The 18,564-nt window shown below is 41.2% G+C and overlaps 2 protein-coding genes across 2 annotated transcripts in view; one reads left to right on the top strand and one right to left on the bottom strand.

Annotated features, from left to right (window-relative positions):
- XRCC4 (X-ray repair cross complementing 4) overlaps positions 1-18,564 on the top strand; it is a 234,677-nt gene that overhangs the window by 108,295 nt on the left and 107,818 nt on the right. The gene's annotated exons all lie outside the window — the stretch shown is intronic.
- TMEM167A (transmembrane protein 167A) lies at positions 10,297-18,507 on the bottom strand. Its single transcript, XM_081881291.1, has 4 exons — positions 18,375-18,507; positions 16,135-16,244; positions 15,157-15,191; positions 10,297-11,860 (listed from the first exon to the last, which is right to left on the bottom strand). The coding sequence occupies exons 1-4, from the start codon at positions 18,375-18,377 to the stop codon at positions 11,790-11,792; spliced, it is 219 nt and encodes a 72-aa protein (XP_081737417.1). The 5' UTR covers positions 18,378-18,507; the 3' UTR covers positions 10,297-11,789.

Genomic DNA, 18,564 nt, shown 5'->3' with positions numbered 1-18,564 from the left:
TTCTTACATTTCCCCACCCCCTCATTTATTTGCTTCCAATTTAGTATTCATCACTTGCGTCAGGTATTTTCATATTTCATATTCTAATAGAATTAATTTAAAATCTGCCATGTTAACATGAAATTCAAAGAGAATTTCTATTTTAGCCTGAAATTTGCTGGATTGACACGAAATACAAAGATAACTGAGAGAGAAATGGGAGGAAGAGTTTGTTAGCTTTATAGTTAACATTTCTAATTTTTGCCCTTATACCCCTTCCCCTTCCCTCTGAAGGGCACTCTTTGGATAACTGCCATGCATAATCCTTTATGTGCATAGTTTTTTAATGGGGTCCCCCCCAAAAAAACCCACACCAAACCTTGAAATCACCTGGAGGTCTGTTTTATCTGAAGCTTTGGATGTGACAGATTGACATAGTAAAACAAGCGCCTTTTGTGTCTTCTGGCTAATCCTCTGCATGTGATGAAAGCTTATGATGACAAATAGACTCTTTCAGCATATCTAAATGATTATTTTAAAGCACGACAAATATAAAAGAGAGAAAGTACAACTCCCTACAAGAGACAACATTTAAAATGCATGATTGTGAAAGTGTTTCTAGATTTAATATGAGAAATATTTTTGTAAAAAACCCACATCTTTAAAAAATAAATAAATCACACCCTACCATAGGTTAGTGATAAAACGGATGCCTCAAAAAGATACCAGTCTCTAGGACGAGCAAAATAAATTGGAATAGTCTTGCTATAAAAGGAAGTTGGACATAAAATATTGTCATTTCCTAACTGTATGTAGTTTCACTGGTAGAAGTGACTGATGAAAGGAGTTGGGCTAATGGGGTGCTCCTGCCAGCAGAAGGGGGAGTAGTATTTTTTGATGCTATTCTCTTCCTCCTGCAGATCATTTGCCCCTCAAAAATCTGCTCCAGAGGGTTGGGTGACCCTTTGCAGCAGCGTGCCACCCCATCGCCATACTCTAGTAATAGCCTAGATGGAACACCATTTCCCTCAACTAATGGAAGGAGTCCTACCATTCCTGGATGACTCTTTGGTATCCAGGCCATTGTTCTTCATTTTATCTAGCCCATCCCCCCCCCATGAAAGTGTGGACAAAGTAGAACCTGACGAAGGCCAAATCCACATGCATTTAAAGCACTGTGATACCACTGTCAACAGCCATCGCTCCCCAAAGAATTATGGGGACTGTAGCTTGTTAAGGCTCCTCACAGTGCTACAACTCCCATTCCATGGCCTGCTTGGTGGGGATGATGGAGGTGTAGTCTAACACATCTGAAGGGCACCAAGTCAGCAAAAGCTGTTTTAATGCATGGAAAAGAATAATGTAAGGGTTTGTCCACCGTTTTCTGAAAATCTGGGGAGAGATAACCACTGTCCATATCAGCCTCTCATTGCTTTTGTTTTGTAAAGTTAGGGGCTGACTGTGTCTCACCTGTGGATAACGCATAACATAAAGATACAGAGGAGCCTAGGGAAATAATGTGTTGTAGTAAACCTGTCATTAAAAGTGCAGTAAATCACAGGAGTAGTCATGTTTAAGTAGCACATATGGGAAGGGAAAGCATCCATTTGGGTATTCATTTATTGCACTTCCTTGAGTACGTTCTCACATGTGCCACATTTGTGAAAGGCAATTTTTAAAGACATAAATTTTGCAAGAGTAACTTCACCTCTTTAGAGCTATTGGCAGTAAACTTTCCTCCCTCAGGCAGAGCTGCTGAGAGATGTTTTAAGAGGATTTTGCTTCATCCCAGCAGAAATTAAACTCAACGAGACCATCAGACCTCTGCAATACAGTGGTACCTCAGGTTACAGATGCTTCGGGTTATAGATGCTTCGGGTTACAGACTCCGCTAACCCAGAAATGGTAGCTCGGGTTAAGAACTTTGCTTCAGGATGAGAACAGAAATTCCATGGCGGGAGCGGGAGGCCCTATTAGCTAAAGTGGTACCTCAGGTTAAGAACAGTTTCAGTTTAAGAACGGACCTCCAGAATGAATTAAGTTCTTAAGCTGAGGTACCACTGTAATGACAGCAAGATACCAGATATCATAGACAACCATTGTGAAATCAGTAAGTAGGACTGCTGTATTCATGGTCATACATTTTATGCGTATGCAAAATGATTGTCAGAGTAAAATGTAAATCCAATGTCATTACTAAAAGAGAACTTCAAAATGGCCTTGGATTGTCCCCCCCCCCCCCGCAAATCATATAGATTCTAAAAGGCAGCATACGGCGTTTCTGTGCACTGCTCTGGTTTGCCAGAAGCGGCTAAGTCATGCTGGCCACATGACCTGGAAGCTGTGCGCCGGCTCCCTCGGCCAGTAAAGCGAGATGAGCGCCGCAACCCCAGAGTCGGTCACGACTGGACCTAATGGTCAGGGGTCCCTTTACCTTTTATACCTTTTTAACTCATAAGGGGAATGAAGCATTTAATGCAAGCCAGACTAGTAGAAGGAAAAATAAATGGGTGGTTTATAGATAATGGATGGTTTGTCTATAGATCCTATAGATAACAATATGTGAGAATTCCCGAATAATGCTCTAGCAGTTAAAAGGAACTGAGTGGGAATGTGAGAGCCATGCCCCCTTAAGCATGTGCCCTGGGTGTAACCCCCCTCCAGGTGGATTGGGGGCCACAATTTTCGAAGGCACCTTGTGCAGCATATCTCCTAGTTCCATCCCAATTAAGCAAATAATTGTCCATATTTGTGAAATAAGCATTACCTACTACAGCCCACAGCTTGCTTAGTCATGCAGTGCCACTGAGTTTCAAAATACTACTTTGAGGCACCTGGACAGCTGTTTGTTTTCTCTTCTTCCATATAAAGGCTGGTAGCCTTGGACGGCTTATTTGGGCTAAGGCTGGTGGCCCAGCAAAGAACTGATGAGCTCTCCCTGCACATAATGTATGACTTAATAATGTGCACAAAATGCACTGTACTTGGGGTCAGGTTCAGTGTTAGATGTGTCATGGCTGCTGGAGTGGGGTACAGATGCAAATCGCAGCCTTGGGTGGGCGAGGAGGGGATGGTTAAACCCTTAACTGCCTGCCCTACTCATGCCCTGGATCGGATCTCTTATCCCACACAGAGTGGCAATCGTTTGAAATTAAATTCCAATATGAATTTGACATAACATGACCTTTGGCCTTTGTTTTCCTTGCACTCTTAGGATATAGCATCTGGATACTGGTCTTCAGATCATACAGTATTTCATTATGAGAAGAAAAGCTGAGGTGTTTTCATGACAGTGAAATCTCACAGAGGCACTCTGTGTGAATACGGTGGTCCTATTGCGCACTGTTGAGGAATGCGCTTCGCTTTCTTTCATAAATGTGTTTTCCAAGTGCAAAAGGAGTGGATATGTGGCATGTGGGAATAATGTAATGTCTTCAGTTCAGATTCCACAAGCACATATTGAATCATTTTATCAAGTTGCAGGATTTCTTTTCCTAAACCAGGGAGGTCATCACCTCCCATCTGAGCGAGAGTAACACACAAAAACAAGAAGTACTTCATTCTCAGTGGCCCATAAGGGTTGCTACAGGAAGCAGGTGCTCGAGTGTGGCAGACTTGGATCCAAACAAACAGGGAAGGGAATATGAGGTTAGACAGAAGGGTGAAAAACCAAACAATTGAACATTCATTTCTCATGCTCAGGATGCTAATTTCCCCGCTCCCTTCCCCACCTCCAGCTGTCATTGTGATGGACACCCAGCATTTGTTAACTTTACAGTAATCATGCTTTTTCTCCTCTGTGTGAAGCCCCACATGGCTATATCTCTCAACACACTTGGCTACAGAAGAACCTGTGCTTTGCCAAATATGTGACGTGTGGGGAATAGGGTGAACAATTACACACAGACTGTCTTCCAGACCAGGTGGGTCATTAACCAAACAATTTCACCTGAGACTTTGAAATGTTTCCTACGCACTTACCAGAGAGCAGGTTCCATGAAATCAGGGGCCTTTCTTCCAAGTAAAAAAAATGCATAAAGCCAAGCTGTTAGCACTGCATGATATTCAAACGTCAGAAATATTAATACTAATGCTAGAAAGATCCACAATGTGGATTTCAGGCTTTCACTAAATAAAGTTCTCTGTCACTGCTGACGTTTTTTTCAGATTTGGCAACAACTTTTCTAGAATAATATTCAGTTGGGCTGACAATATGAGAGAATGGTGGAAAGGGAAGAATGAAGGAAAGAGAAAACACTACTAACCCTGATGTTTACTTACCACTTTTTATTTTATGCTTTATCCATCCTTGATTAGGAAAAAAAAGTTATGGATCTGATCAGGAAAATCTCATTGTCATTGGCTGACTTCATCTCTTTATTATATGAAGTTTGAAGTCAAGCTAAGCAAATTGTGTGAATTTAAAAACAAATACCGTATTTTTCGCTCTATAAGACGCACCAGACCACAAGACGCACCTAGTTTTTGGAGGAGGAAAACAAGAAAAAAAATATTCTGAATTTCAGAAGCCAAAACAGCAAGAGGGATCGCTGCGCAGTGAAAGCAGCAATCCCTCTTGCTGTTCTGGCTTCTGGGATAGCTGCGCAGCCTGCATTCGCTCTATAAGACGCACACACATTTCCCCTTACTTTTTAGGAGGGAAAAAGCGAGTCTTATAGAGCAAAAAATACGGTAGATGCATTGTTCTGCTCTCTAGTTTTAAGCAGTGCTTTTTTGGGGGGGGGTGTACAAGGGGATACGCATACCCCTAAACATTTTGTGAATCTTTGTACTTTTGTCCATTTACTGTATTTATTTTCCCCGATTTGAACTATAAAATGGTGATTTTCTTGAGTCAAACTGAGAGTACCCCTACTCATTTTTAAAGAAAAAAAGCACTGGTTTTGTGTGATAAAGTTCATGAAGTATTACTGGGTAAGGTTCATTTTAATAATGACTGGTTTCTGGCAATTCTATTTTCTTGTCCATCCTCTAAAACAACATATAATAAAGAGATGAGGTCAGCCAATGACAATGAGATTTTCCTGATTAGATCTGTAACACCCCCCACCCCTAATTGGTGATAGAAATTGATGATGATGAACAGAGGGGAGATTGCAGATTGGGTGATGTGCTATCAGAAGTCTAGAAATAAAGATTAGAAATGGCCTGTTCTTGAGAGCCGATTGTTTGGTGGCAATTCAATCAGATGGAAAACACTATAATTTTTCTAGATTGGCTTGCCCTAGAATGACAGTATAGTAGTATAGGAAGCACAAACAATCTCTAAGTATGTTGGTAGCAGAAGCAAGTCCAGTTGATACCAGTTGGATTCATTTTCAAGTTAATGTTTGGGATCACAGCTTTATCCTATAACTTCATTGATCCCACTGCCTTTAATAGATCAAAACATTGGTAACTATGTTAAAAATAGCATTGAGAGGAAGAGTGCTGTAATTTAATTTCAAGATTCATTGTTTAATTTGTGTTCTTGAAAATCAATCAATAAATGCACGGGGTGTGGGGGTGGGGGTGGGACTGCAATCCAATTTGTCTTTCATCATCTCAGAGCATGAGGGTGGTCAGATTACCCCACTCCAAGATCTTTCTGATTTCATTTGCACACAAACCATGCAAGCAAGATGTTAAAACTACCTACTCTATGTTCTGACATTCAACAGCCAAAGCAGCTTGTTAGCTTTGGCAATTAGAGAAAATGCAAATTATTGTCCAACCTTTTATGTTTGTTACCAGCTATGTAAGGGAAACAACTGTCTGCATCTTACAGTTATAAAAGAAAACCCCAAAATTTTAATACATTAGCAATGAAGCAGAATTTTAGCTGCTTAATTTTTGATCTAGAAAAACTTTTTAACAATGCAATTCTATGCATGGAGGAAGTTCCATTGAGATGTGGGTCTTTACTCCCAGGTAAGTGGGTATAGGGTTGCAGTCATAACAGTTTAAAAGCCATGACTTGCAAGAGGATTTCGTCCTTCTCACCGGTCTCAGCTAATTGATAACAAGACCTTGGTTGAAAGTTTGCCACTGACGTCAGAAGTCAGAGAGTTTCACGTTTTACAGTTAATGCTTATTTCAGTAAAACGGAGAGCTACCACCTGGCAGTACATTCACTGCCTTCATTAATTAGAGGGGATGGGGTGGGCAGAAACATGTGGGCAGCATAGATGGCAGGGAAATCAGAAATCCTAGTGAACTTGGCTGGTGGATGCAATAAAGCTAGCTGCATTCTTTCATTCCTGTGGTACATATTTAAAGGTGGTAGTGGAAGTATATGTTGAGAAGCATAGCTTGCCAGTGGCTTAGAATTATTATTTCTTTGTGGTTCCTCTGGGTGTGTATAAACACATCCATTATTTTGCTAGACTTTCCCTTACTCACAAAACTCGTGTGTTATTTAGGAGGTTTTTTGGATTATGAAAAGAGGCAGCTGTCAACGTTCTAAAATATGGATATTTATTCATTCAAGGGTAGAATTCAACATCATGCTATGCCGAATGTCACATCTGAGCAAGCATAGCAGCTTGCCAGACAGAAAGATTTCCCCTCCCTCCATGTGCTGATCTGGGGGTTCCCCTGACCTCCCTGGGGCAATTTTGGAGGGCACAGGCAGCACATGAGGTAGGAGAGGGGAAGCCCTGTTGTGCCTAATACAGGGCTTCCACTGGTGGGGTTCATTAAATGAATCCCACCCCAAGGTATTTGTTTGTTTATTATTTACATGTAAAATATGGGGGAAAGTCCTCTAAAACAGTGAGGGAGAAGACAGAAAGAACTAGAGAAAAACGAACCAATCACAAGCTGCTACTGAACCAAAAGGGTTGTGCCTCCCCCCCCCATTGCAAAATACTCAGCTGAAATCTAATAAAAGCTTATTTATGGATATGCATTATAGCCCACTAAGTTTTACTCAAAGGAGACCCACTGAAATTAATGGACGTAAGTTTGCCATGTCCATTAATTTCAATGGGTCTAGTCTGCAAAGAACTTGCACTGGATTATTTTCCCTTGCTTTTGTTTGTTTAAAGCAACTCTCTCAAAATTAGCACTTTTACTGACAAGTTCCTAAAGAGCTGTCGGCACCAAGATATTATTGGCGGGGAGTGGGGTGTTGAGGGGAAAAGAATAAAGCTTTTCATTTAGTATCAGCTTGAGGCTTGGCTCTCTCTCTCTCTCTCTCTCTCTAATATATAAAGCGTGCAGTGATTTGCAATACTGTAGGGGCGGAAAACCAACTAACCAAAACCAACGAAACAAACCACTAAGAATCTGGTTGTACAATCGTCCACACTCCAGTATCCATTTCTCTACAATCCAACAAAGTGAAGAGGCCATGTGCACTAGGTCACATCCCCATCCTAGGCTTAATGCTCATTTAAAGCATTTGGCTCCCCCGCAAAGAATCCTGGGAAATGTAGTTTTTTTAAGGGTGCTGGCAATTGTAGCTCCGAGGGATAAATTTCAGTTCCCAGGGTTCTTTGTGGGAAGCTATGTGCTTTAAATGTACCGTGTAGATGTGACACTATATGTGATTTCAAGGTTAATCAGAATAAAACTCTCTTTCCAATATGGCACTCACAGTTTTAAACCCACAATCATAAACAGGCACTCAAAAGAAGTAGAACCTACCCTTTCCTCATTCTCTGTAAATGTGACCAGGGAAGAAGCAAGTTCTTAAAGGATGAGAAAACCAATTGGTGAGCACGGTCATGTGTTCAGAGGTTGCTCTAAGTCCGTTATCTGGATATAAAGAGACGAGTCAAGAGCTCCTGAAGAGCCAGAAGCATTTTTTGTCCCATTTTCAACATTTTGAGTCTCTACGTCAAACCTAGGATTACGCAAAACATTAGTGCCCTTGAGGTGAAACTGGACGTACATCAAGAGTATGTGAGGCCATTTTTCCTCACGACTCTGTTCCAAAGAACTTCCTTCCCTGAGGACCTCTCTCTTCTGCCAACTATTCACATAACTGCACACTCGCTATCTGACTGCACATTTGCCACACTACAGAAGTTCAGTTGGAGTCTGTACTCTTTAACCAGACATGTCGTTCCTAAGTGCTAGAGTCATTCATGTTAATTGCTAGAATTGGAAAGTTCAAGATTGCCTGGAAGACTTCATCTTACTGGAGTATTTAAAGCTAGTTATACACTGCAGAATTCTTTACAATGAAGAAATACAAAATCCGTTCCCCCACCCACACAATACCATCACTGTTTTCTCCATATTTAAAGAATATAGTGTTCACCCAGCTATGGCTTGAGGCTTTTAGGTCTCTTCCAAATTCATTCTCGTATAGGGCAATGCAGCCTTGGGCTGAAAAAGAACGTGTTAATGCAAACACATTATTTTCTGACTAGAGTTTGCGCTAGGCGTATGTGCTAAAGCTCGTTATTAAAAGATCACAATGCGATTTAAGGAACTTAAAAACACAATGTAGGCACCAACTCTTAGGGGCCAACCCCATTTTTCCTTGAAAGGGTCAGGGGCCCCTATTGTTCAAAGGGCAGGAGGGCAAATGCGGAGCTGGGTGTGGCACTTTGGTGGCCAGTGGCTCCTCCTGCTACCACCACTGGCCAGGAGTGGTTCCTTCATCTTTCCCTTGTGTGGCAGGGGGATGGGGGTCTCCATCCACTAGGGTGATTTTGCCGTGTTCTGCTCCACCCCTGGCTCCTTGTAACAGTCTGCATCACTTCACACTTGTTTATCAGTTACATCTGCCATTTTACCACCCATTCATTCAGTTTGGAGAGGTCATTTCAGAACTCTTGCAATTTTTAATGACCATGAAGAGTACTATTTTTCTAGAAAAACAGGTGCAGGAACTCACCTTGAACGCCTCCCTTGTTCTCTTAAAATGCCAATGGTGCCCACCTAAGAGGTGGCGGAATTGAGTTTTGGCTGAAAAAAAGCCCTGACCCTGAAAAATTTAGTATCATCAGCAAACTTGGCTACCTTACTGCTAACCCCTAACTTTAGATTGTTTATGAATAAGTTAAAAATCACAGGTCCTGATTCCAATCCTTGGAGAACACCACTTTCTACTTTTCTCCATGCAGACTACAGTGGTGCCTCGCAAGACGAAATTAATTCGTTCTGCAAGTTTTTTCTTCTTGCAAGTTTTTCGTCTTGCGAAGCACGGTTTCCCATAGGAATGCATTGAAAATCAATCAATGCGTTCCTATGGAGACCGTGCAGGGACAGAGGGGAAGGCGCGCACCTTCCCCCCTGTCCCTGGAAATTGCGGGGCTGGCACCGGGGAGAAGCGATCTTCTCCCCGCCGCCCCTTGCTTCAAAAGAGGTCCGGGGACAGCGGGGAAGACGCGCTGCGCTTCCCCGCTATCCCCGGAGCTTGCGGGGCAAGCTTCGTTTTGCGAAGCAAGCCCATAGGGAGATGCGTCTTGCGAAGTGGCTAAGAAAACGAAAAACTCCTTCGTCTAGTGAATTTTTCATCTTCCGAGGCGTTTGTCTTGCGGGGCACCACTGTATTTTTTCCTACCCTCTGCTTCCTGCTACTTAAGGGGTTGTGGAAAACTGAAACTTTTCATAAACATTGTAAATACATTCTGCTTTGAGCTACTTAATTTTTTTTTTTTAATCCCCAATTGTAACTGTGTTTTAATTCTGGGAACAAACATTTATAAACAATGGATATTATAAACTGAATACTTCAATACAGGATACAATGTAATATATTTTGTATTTCCTGATCACATTTGGAAACATTTGAACAGGCATGAACTTTCTGAAATAAATTTCTCTTAACATTACTGCTTTAAAAAAAGGAACATCTTTTCAGAATAAATTTTGTATCAATGTGCATGATGCGTTTTCTCAAGGATAACAAATTTTATTTGTTTTCTCAGGTTTGTATTCAGAAGCATGATTATAGTTATAGAACTGCCATTGTTAAAAACATGGTCAGAAAACAGGTTTTTAGAAACTCTGTGGAGAGGTATATGAACAGATCAGGAAAGCATACATTTTGACCACTCATAAAAAGGAAACAATGCATAAACACAGCATTCTGAAGTAGTCATGGTTGGCCCCTTCTGATCAGGTTTTCAGAAACTTCACACACAACAAATTGTGATGTGCATATTGGGAGTTCTATGCATTCTTGTTCTGCAAACGCTACATGCAGGATTATGCCATGCCACACTGCTCTCAAAGAATATGAATCCATTGGCTGCTGACATCACCTCTCAGTTTCATGAATAAATTTACATCTTAATTGTGTGAAAAATACTGCCTGCTAAATATCCTCCAAAATACACACCATTTTCCACACAAGAGTTTAGCAACAACTGCTCAACAATGACCTTTCTTTAATTTTGCGCTTGTTCATCCTGTTATTTATACAATTACTGTAGTTTTGAAAAATATAACATAATGTATTGTAAAGAGAATTGTCAGAAGGTTGTAAGAAACTGAACACATCATTGAGTACAAAAATACACTTGAAGGTCCAAGGATATTAGCATTACTTGTTAAATAAGCACAAAATCCAGAGGGGTTTTGGTTGTTATTGTTTACAGTAGCCCTAATATAAAGATAGCTAAGCAGAAATAGGATGGCCACATTATAAAAGCTCAGTTCATAAATAAGCCAGTATTATCAATTGTTCCTTTCTGAATTTTTGTATGAGCTGTAGTGAATATTCCAGCAGATACAACTACTGAATGAATATAAAAGCCAGGTTTCAGGAAAAGTTCTGGATTTCATAATAGGAGAAACAAATATATTTCTCATACATTCAAGACAAGTTCCAGAATTTAACAGCCTGCAGAGATCATAAGCACACAGCACGTTATTATATAAATGTTTATTTTTTAAAAATCAGAATAAACCAAAAATATTTGATTGTTAAGTGTTGACTTTAATACAGAGCAGCGTTTGCCTGAAGTAATTGCGAACAGGATTAAATCTTTGTAAAATGTATTTCTTTTATTTTACAGGTATTTTAACAAGTAATTTAAAAATATTTTCAACCTGTAGTTATATGTGTGCCTGTCTGTGTGTATAAAACAATTAATCACAAATTTAATGTGCTTCTAATCTGAAACATTGTTTTGAACTTTTGCATACATCCCTGCTTTACCTCAATCTCTACTGCTTATTACACCACCACTCTTATTGATAATGGTACAATATTGATCTGATTTTACTTTGTCTCTGCCTATGCTTTTAAGATTTTATTGTTTCAAGGTGATATCCAGCTTTGGCGTCCTGCTTGCACAAAAGGCAGTCGCTCATGCAAACAGCACTTCTCCTTCGTCTCCTTCCTCCTGCATTTTCATGTTGTGGGAATCCTCCAGAAAAGACTGGAGAAGGCACAGGGGCCATTGGGGAAGGAGAAGGAGAAGAAGCCCAATCATGTTTGCTAATGTGACACTGGAATTCTATCTTTGTGATTTTATATTTTTAAAATCAAAAGTTGTTGCAAAAAATATAAACTTTTTAAAAGGTTTTGTATTTTAATAGCAATTCAATTCTCAAAGAGAGGTTTCTACTTTGTCCATCTTAAAATGTCTCATCTGAAATTCAGTGTAAGTTCACATAAAAGAATTTGGCAGAAGTATGACAGTGTTAATTAATAACTGCATTTTTATAATTTAATACACCACTGCTCCCCTAACTGAAATATGGAAACAAATTGTCAAAGGTGTATCTTGTCCAGCATTAACAAAGAAAGTAAAGTGTAGAACATATTTTTCATCTCTTCTGTTTTCCCCGAGTCTTTTATTCCGTATGCGCTTGACAAATATATTCCTGATATTTCCCCATTTTTACTGTATAAATAGAATACTGAAGGCCATCGCAATACAGCACACAGCTACATAAGGGCTCTTCCGCTCGCCTGGAAAAAGAAACAAAATTGAATTACTGGCTAGTTCACATCACACAAGCGAGTATGACTGCTTGAAAGAAATGCAGTAACGTGAAGCAGGGAGATCTGCAAGGGAAAAGACACCGGAAATTAGAATTCCAAGCACGTTTTTGGGATCTACAGGAAGGTGAAGAGATGGAGATGAAGGAGACATGCTATTTGTATGAGCAACAGTCTATTGTGCAAGCAGGACACCACAACTGGATAGGATAGACAGAGCATAGACAGAGAGAAGGTACGACCACCCCTGCCCCAATGCAATATCTACAAATATGCAAAATGTGTCAATATCAGCCTAATTTTCTGCCCAGACCACTTCCAGTGAAGGCTATAGGAACAGTACTTGTAAGGTAAATCTGCAGCATTTCAGGAATAAAGTGCATCAAGGGCACCAGAGAAACACAAATACAGCCTCTCTTTTACAATTTTAAGTTTGTAATCCCCCCTCCTTGTAACTGCTCAGCCCTCCCCTAAATCTTCTTAACATGCTTCCCCTTGCACAAGAGTTTGAAACTGCTAATATGTACTACAAGCCTTAAACAGACACGGGCAGCCTCCAGCCTGTAAGTCAGTCTTGTATCATCAGGGGGTACAATTTGGCCCACAAGGTCATAGTTGCTAAACCATGCCATTTGTAGACATCACTGGTGATGCCACTGGGTTTAATGCTGCATTGGCTCTGTTCCCTGTTGGTGAGCACAGATTGAAGCCCTTTGCAAAAGTGCTTTGTGAAACAGCTGTGTGCTTTTCCTTTACCGGTAAATGAGCGGGTGGATAGTGGACGTTGATGTGGGAGGGGAGAAGGAGCCTCTTCTCCCCTATCTCCTGCCAGCTTAAATGGGCTACTTCAAAAACCACTTTGGCAAAGGGCATTATGACAGCGCCCATACTTCCTTTCAGTCTCTGTGGGTTGCTAGGTGCTTGGAAACCCTGCACAATGGATTTTAGGTGGGTGGGGCCTGCTTGTCAATCGCTCAATGTCATTAATGATGTCAGGTAGTTTGACAGGTGGGTAGCCCCACCCACCTGTCAAATTTGGCCTGCAAGGATGATCCTAATAATGATCTGGTCCATGGAGCCAAAAGAAATTCCCCACCCTTGCCCTAAAGCAGAAACATGTCAAAAATGTTCCTCTTGTAGTGAACAATTGTTGCCATATATCTATGGTGGGTAACATTTGGACAAACACCATAACATTTAACTGAATAAATGCTGTAATACCCAGAGTATGTTAAGCATGAAATATAATTCTTCTTCTTTGGTGATAACTCGTAGCTGAGTAAAATTGTCTTCCATGAACATGGTCTTAGCAGTGAGTCCGTAAGTGACTGTGGAGGCCAATTCTGGATCCACACGTCCTTCCACAGTGGGGACATAGGTTTCTGGGTGGGAGTTGATCATGGTGAGGGTTTGCCAAACGTGCCTTCCTCTTAGCTCGTTTCTCCTTTTCACCTTGAATTCGTGCATCTTAAAAAGTCCATGACACCTTTGGTAAAGGCTGTTCTCCAATTGTTTTCCAGTTATTAGTGTTTATGTTACCTTTTATTAGATTTGCCTTGAGAGTGCATTTAAACCTCTTTTGTTGTGCTCTGGTAATTCGCTTTCCATTCTTGAGTTGGGAATAGAGTAATTGCTTTGGAAGACGATAATCAGGCATCCAAACATGACCAGTCCAACAAAGTTGATGTTGAAGATTCATTGCTTCGACACTGGTGATCTTTGCTTCTTCCAGTACACTGATATTAGTTCGCCTGTCTTCCCAAGAGATATGTAATTTTTTTCAGAGACACTGTTGATGGAATCTTTCGAGGAGTTGGGAGATGGCATTGCTAATGCTTCTGTATTGGTGGTGTGCTCAAAGGAATATGCATACAAGTATCCGCTCACACAAGCTGGCTGCTTAGTGAGAAATCTTTCCACAGCAAAGAAACAGTTCACTGAGTCTTTGCACAAGTGAGGGCCACCACAATTACATTATGAGACACTGTCATCATCTGGCACACATTTAATTAAACTGCAAATAGCTGTGCAAATTAACGTCTGCAATTTCACATCTGCTTAGAATTAATGTTGAGGAAGTCCACCTCCTACAGTTTTCTTACATGTTGTACTTTTCTGTTCTTAATTTTCTTGAGAGAGGCATCCATCATCAATTAGGATTCAACGCCTGTTAGCACTACTTTACAAATAGGCAACAGCTTGTCTGCTCAAAGGTGCAGACATTAAAAAGGCTGTTTAAACACAAGTGGCAGAATTGCATTCTACACTGATGTAGCTTTGTGTTTATCCTTTTACAGAAAGAGAACAAGTGCTACAACAGTCAGAAGGCAGGAGGGGGAGAATCACATAATGTCTGCTAGAATTTTTGGCTCTCCAGACAAGAAATTATGATTCTAATAAGGTCATGCCAAACTTGCCACATCTCTTGTGTCAAAACTAGGCACAACAGGTTTTTGAACAAGTGATTAATTTTTTGTTTTGATAACTATTAGCCCCATGTGCTGCTTTGAAGATTGGGGAAGTGGCATTCTAGAGTGCTTAACGCTTTCCTCCTGTGCCCCTTTCTAAATCACAGCTTCTCTTGTGTTTGCATTTATGTGCTGAGGACAGAACAAAATCTATAGGCACTCATGGCACATGAAGTGTGGTGCTGCCACTGCACCACCCTTCGAGTTGTAGTGGTGTGGCAGGGTAGAGTGGAAGGGAGGATGGGAGAAATATCAGGGTGGCAGTGGTAGCAGATGCAGGTTGACACACTTGCGTTTGCTGCCACAACTAACCCAGCGCTCCCCTCCTCCATCCTGGCAAGCAGAAGTGCCACTCTAGCCAGGACAGCAGTGCCCTACCTCATGCACCACGACTATTCTTGAATCTCTCACATCACTCCTCACATTTTCCTGTCATATAGCCTTCCCACAGGGAGCTCAAAGTAGCATACATGCAGTCCTTGCAGACTGATCCCACAACAACCCCGTGAGACAGGCAGAGAGTCTAGAGCAATTTAGTGCTTGAACTTTTGCTAGCAATACTGTAATTCAGTATACAGAACATTTTTGCTCTTAAGTCTACACATTTTGATTCCTAATACTAGTAACACTTACATTAAGCAGTCTGTTTATCAAAGTTAAAATTGCAGAAAAGTACATGCTGTGTATTTGAAAATAATACCACTAAGATTTTTTTAAGGCAAATAAAGGCATGCTTAGATGACACACTAACATCCACTAATACAGTATATTTTTGGGAAACAGAACATGCACACTTACCAATCCTGGCACACTTCCAGAATATGCCCAATAATCTGAAAATGCATTTTGAGAAATGAGAAAAATGCAGCATTTCATATTTTAAGCTTATAATTGGATGCCTTTTTAATAGAGATAGAGTAGTTATGGCTAGAATTCGAAGACTGTGTGTGTGTGTGTGTACACACACACACACACACACACACACACACTCATACCTCAGGTTACAGATGCTTCAGGTTGCGCGTTTTCAGGTTATGGACGCGCCGAAACCCGGAAGTACCGGAGCAGGTTACTTCCGGGTTTCGGCGCTTTGCACATGTGCAGAAGCTCCAAATCGCAACCCGTGCATGCACAGACATGGCACTGTGGGTTGCAAATGCGCCTCCTGCACAGATCACGTTCGCAACCCGAGTGTCCAGTGTGTGTGTGTGTGTATATATACACACACACATACACACACACATACACACCCGCCCACCCCATGCTTAATGGCTCAGGCATGCCCAGTAGGATTTTCGGCTGTTTTTGTTGCAAAAATTTGCACTTAAGATAGTTTTGTTTCAGATGGCTTTTCTTTTTTGAAGTTAGGGATTTTAAAGATATGTTGCTTTTATGATTTAACTGTTCTTTCATTAATTTTAACTGATTGACACTGGGTTTAAAAAAAAATCTTAAACCACCTTGTGTGTGCATCGATAAGAAAGGTATCATATAACACCTAATGCCCCAAGAAGCAAAAGCTCATGAAGATTTGTTGTAATGAATTATAGTTTAGCTAGGCTTTCAAAGGTTAAAATGCTTATGACACAGATCTCACGTCAATGATTACAGCTGAGAAGAAAATCCATTAATGGTGATATCCAGTGAAATCAATGGGCAAGTAACTTGTCCATTAATTTCAATGGGTCTACTCTATCACTTGTGTCAGATATCATGCTGAGATTATAAACATGCAATTTATATTCCCCCTCCCCCAAAATTTCTAGAGTTACATACCCAGTTTGATTATTATCCAGTAACCTGGGAGCCAATGATCTTATGTATGCACAGGTACATATAAGCAGAAGGATTACTGTCAGTAGGCTCTGAAAATTGAAGATTGCAGACTGAAAGAAAGAAGTAAAACAGAAGAGGAGTTATGGTTCACTTTTGAAAATCATCTTCCTGCCCCATTTGTTTCTGCATCCCTCCCTGCCAGTGAGTAGAAAAAAGTGAGTTTTTGGGGCCCATTACGTTACGTACGTCTTTACGTTGTGAACAATTCCAGTACGCGCACACACCCTAAATCGCCTAGCAAATAAATTGGTACAAGAATATGATTTCTTTTCAATACAGTACATAATCTACTGGAACTCTGTATTTATAAGCACTATACAGACCACAAACTAAACAGGCATTTCAACTCTCAAAACAAAAACAACTGATGAAAAAGTTATCTGCAACTCTGGAGTTCCTGCTTGTACCACACAACCACCAAAATGCTCATAATTATGGAAGACTGGGTGTGTGCAAATGGAAGACTTGTGCATTTCAAGGACATACTGAGGGCACTGGAAGTCTCACAGACACATTGTTCTCCTTTAGGGGATACCCTGTCAGTGAGGATCAGGCCACACAGCGTTAGGACACAAGGTCAGGTTTTGCCCTCCAAGAAATGCTATCACAAGTCCAGCATTTTACTTTTCCCCATAGGTGTTAACTGCAGCCATTCCTTTTTAAGGTGAAATTAAAGGAGTAAGCTTGGGAACACTACTGATGTGGTGGTCAAGCTTTTTCCTGCTGATCCAAGCCATTGATAATTAAGTCTTCTCCTATCTCTGAGGATGGGCTGCAGCTCAGCTGTTTGTTTGTTAGCATTTAGAAACAATTTAATATTTTTTAAATCCTTGAGTAGCCAGCTGTAGAGCCCATACTTGGCATGCATTGATCCTGGGTTGAATCACTGACCTCCAAAAGGAGGGTGGGAAAGACCTCTGCCTAAAAGCATCCATGTAGACAATGCTGAGTTGGATAGACCAGTGGCCTGATTTGTATAAGGCAGTTTCCCATGTTCCTATCTGCATCTCATCATCTATCCTATCTAATCATGGATTCTATTTCTTGGCAATGTTCAAGTATGATGGACTGACTCTAAACTCACAAACTCAGACAGCTATAGTTGATGTAAAAAGACGAGAGTGATGTGTGTAGTGTAAAGTGAAAAAGGCAGAGAAAAAGTAGAGTTTATACCAGAACATCTGTGGTCTCACTATTTGAAAGAACTATGGTCAGGACCCAGAATCAAATACCAAGGACTGTGCATCAGATGGAAACTTTGAGCTAGTTTTTCCTCAAACAATAGCCACTCGTATCACACAACTAACCTCTTTTGAAACCAAGCGAAGATTCAAAAGCAACTAGAGATATAAGGTGATGTTTCACTATTCATCCCAACAAAATATCAAAAGCTGTTTGGCGCTTGGCACATATATGCACCTTTCTACTGAATAAAACCCCATTAGTGAAATCCTATGTAAACAGCATGGCTTGTACATGTGCCTTTATCTATAGTTACATGTAAATAATGTAAAACACTACACAGCAGTCCTGTGCACATCCACTTCCATGTAAACTTGGGATAAGATTGTGCTGCTGCACACATGCAAGGGGGCACTAATTCCAATTGTTTAGCCACTGCATTTTAACGGGTACTGTCCAGTGCTTTTTACGTGGAAACCTACGGCATCTTGATGCGAGGACAGTTTAAAGTCACGCAAAGGCCTCTGCAATTTAATGTGAATTATTATTAATTTATTAACCAGTCATTATTAGCACACAAAAAACCTCCTAAAGAATCTGAGTGCTGCTTTGGGGAAAGTAAATGAAGATATGAGACCCTGAGTATAGTATTTAGAATAGCAGGTGAGAAGGCAGCATTTTAAATATAACAAGAAGAACCTCTTGTAAGTTAAAAAGGGGGGAGCAGGTTTCACAAACGATAATTTCACCACCACATTCTGGGAAAGGGAAGATGCTGCAACGACAACAACCTTTTTTTTTTTTTTTAAAGGAAAGGCCACTATTGTAGTGAGAGAGAGGCTGAGCGGGGGAGGAGCGGAAACGGGCAGAGACCACCCCCGGCGCCCATCTCTCAGCCCAACGGCCCCACTCACAAATACAGGCGGACTACCAGAGACAAAGGCGACCTAAGCGAAGCCCCCCCCCCATCCAAATAAACCCCCGACCGCCGCGCTTACCATAGTTACGCAGCGCCGCGAGCCACATCACACATCCGGTAGCCAAGGGGCGGGGCGCGGAAGAAGCGGCGCCTTAGACGCTCCACTGATTGGTTCGGAGGAGGCACAGGCTCCGGATAGGCGCAGGCGAAGACGGGGCCGCCGTTCCCATTGGAGGAAGTGTGTGGGACGGGCAGCGCTCGAGGGGGCT

Source organism: Podarcis erhardii, assembly GCF_964252035.2.
Source record: "Podarcis erhardii genome assembly, chromosome: 11".
Lineage (NCBI taxonomy): Eukaryota > Metazoa > Chordata > Lepidosauria > Squamata > Lacertidae > Podarcis > Podarcis erhardii.
Note: the sequence above shows the minus strand (reverse complement) of the source record. Positions and strands in the feature narration are given on the sequence as shown.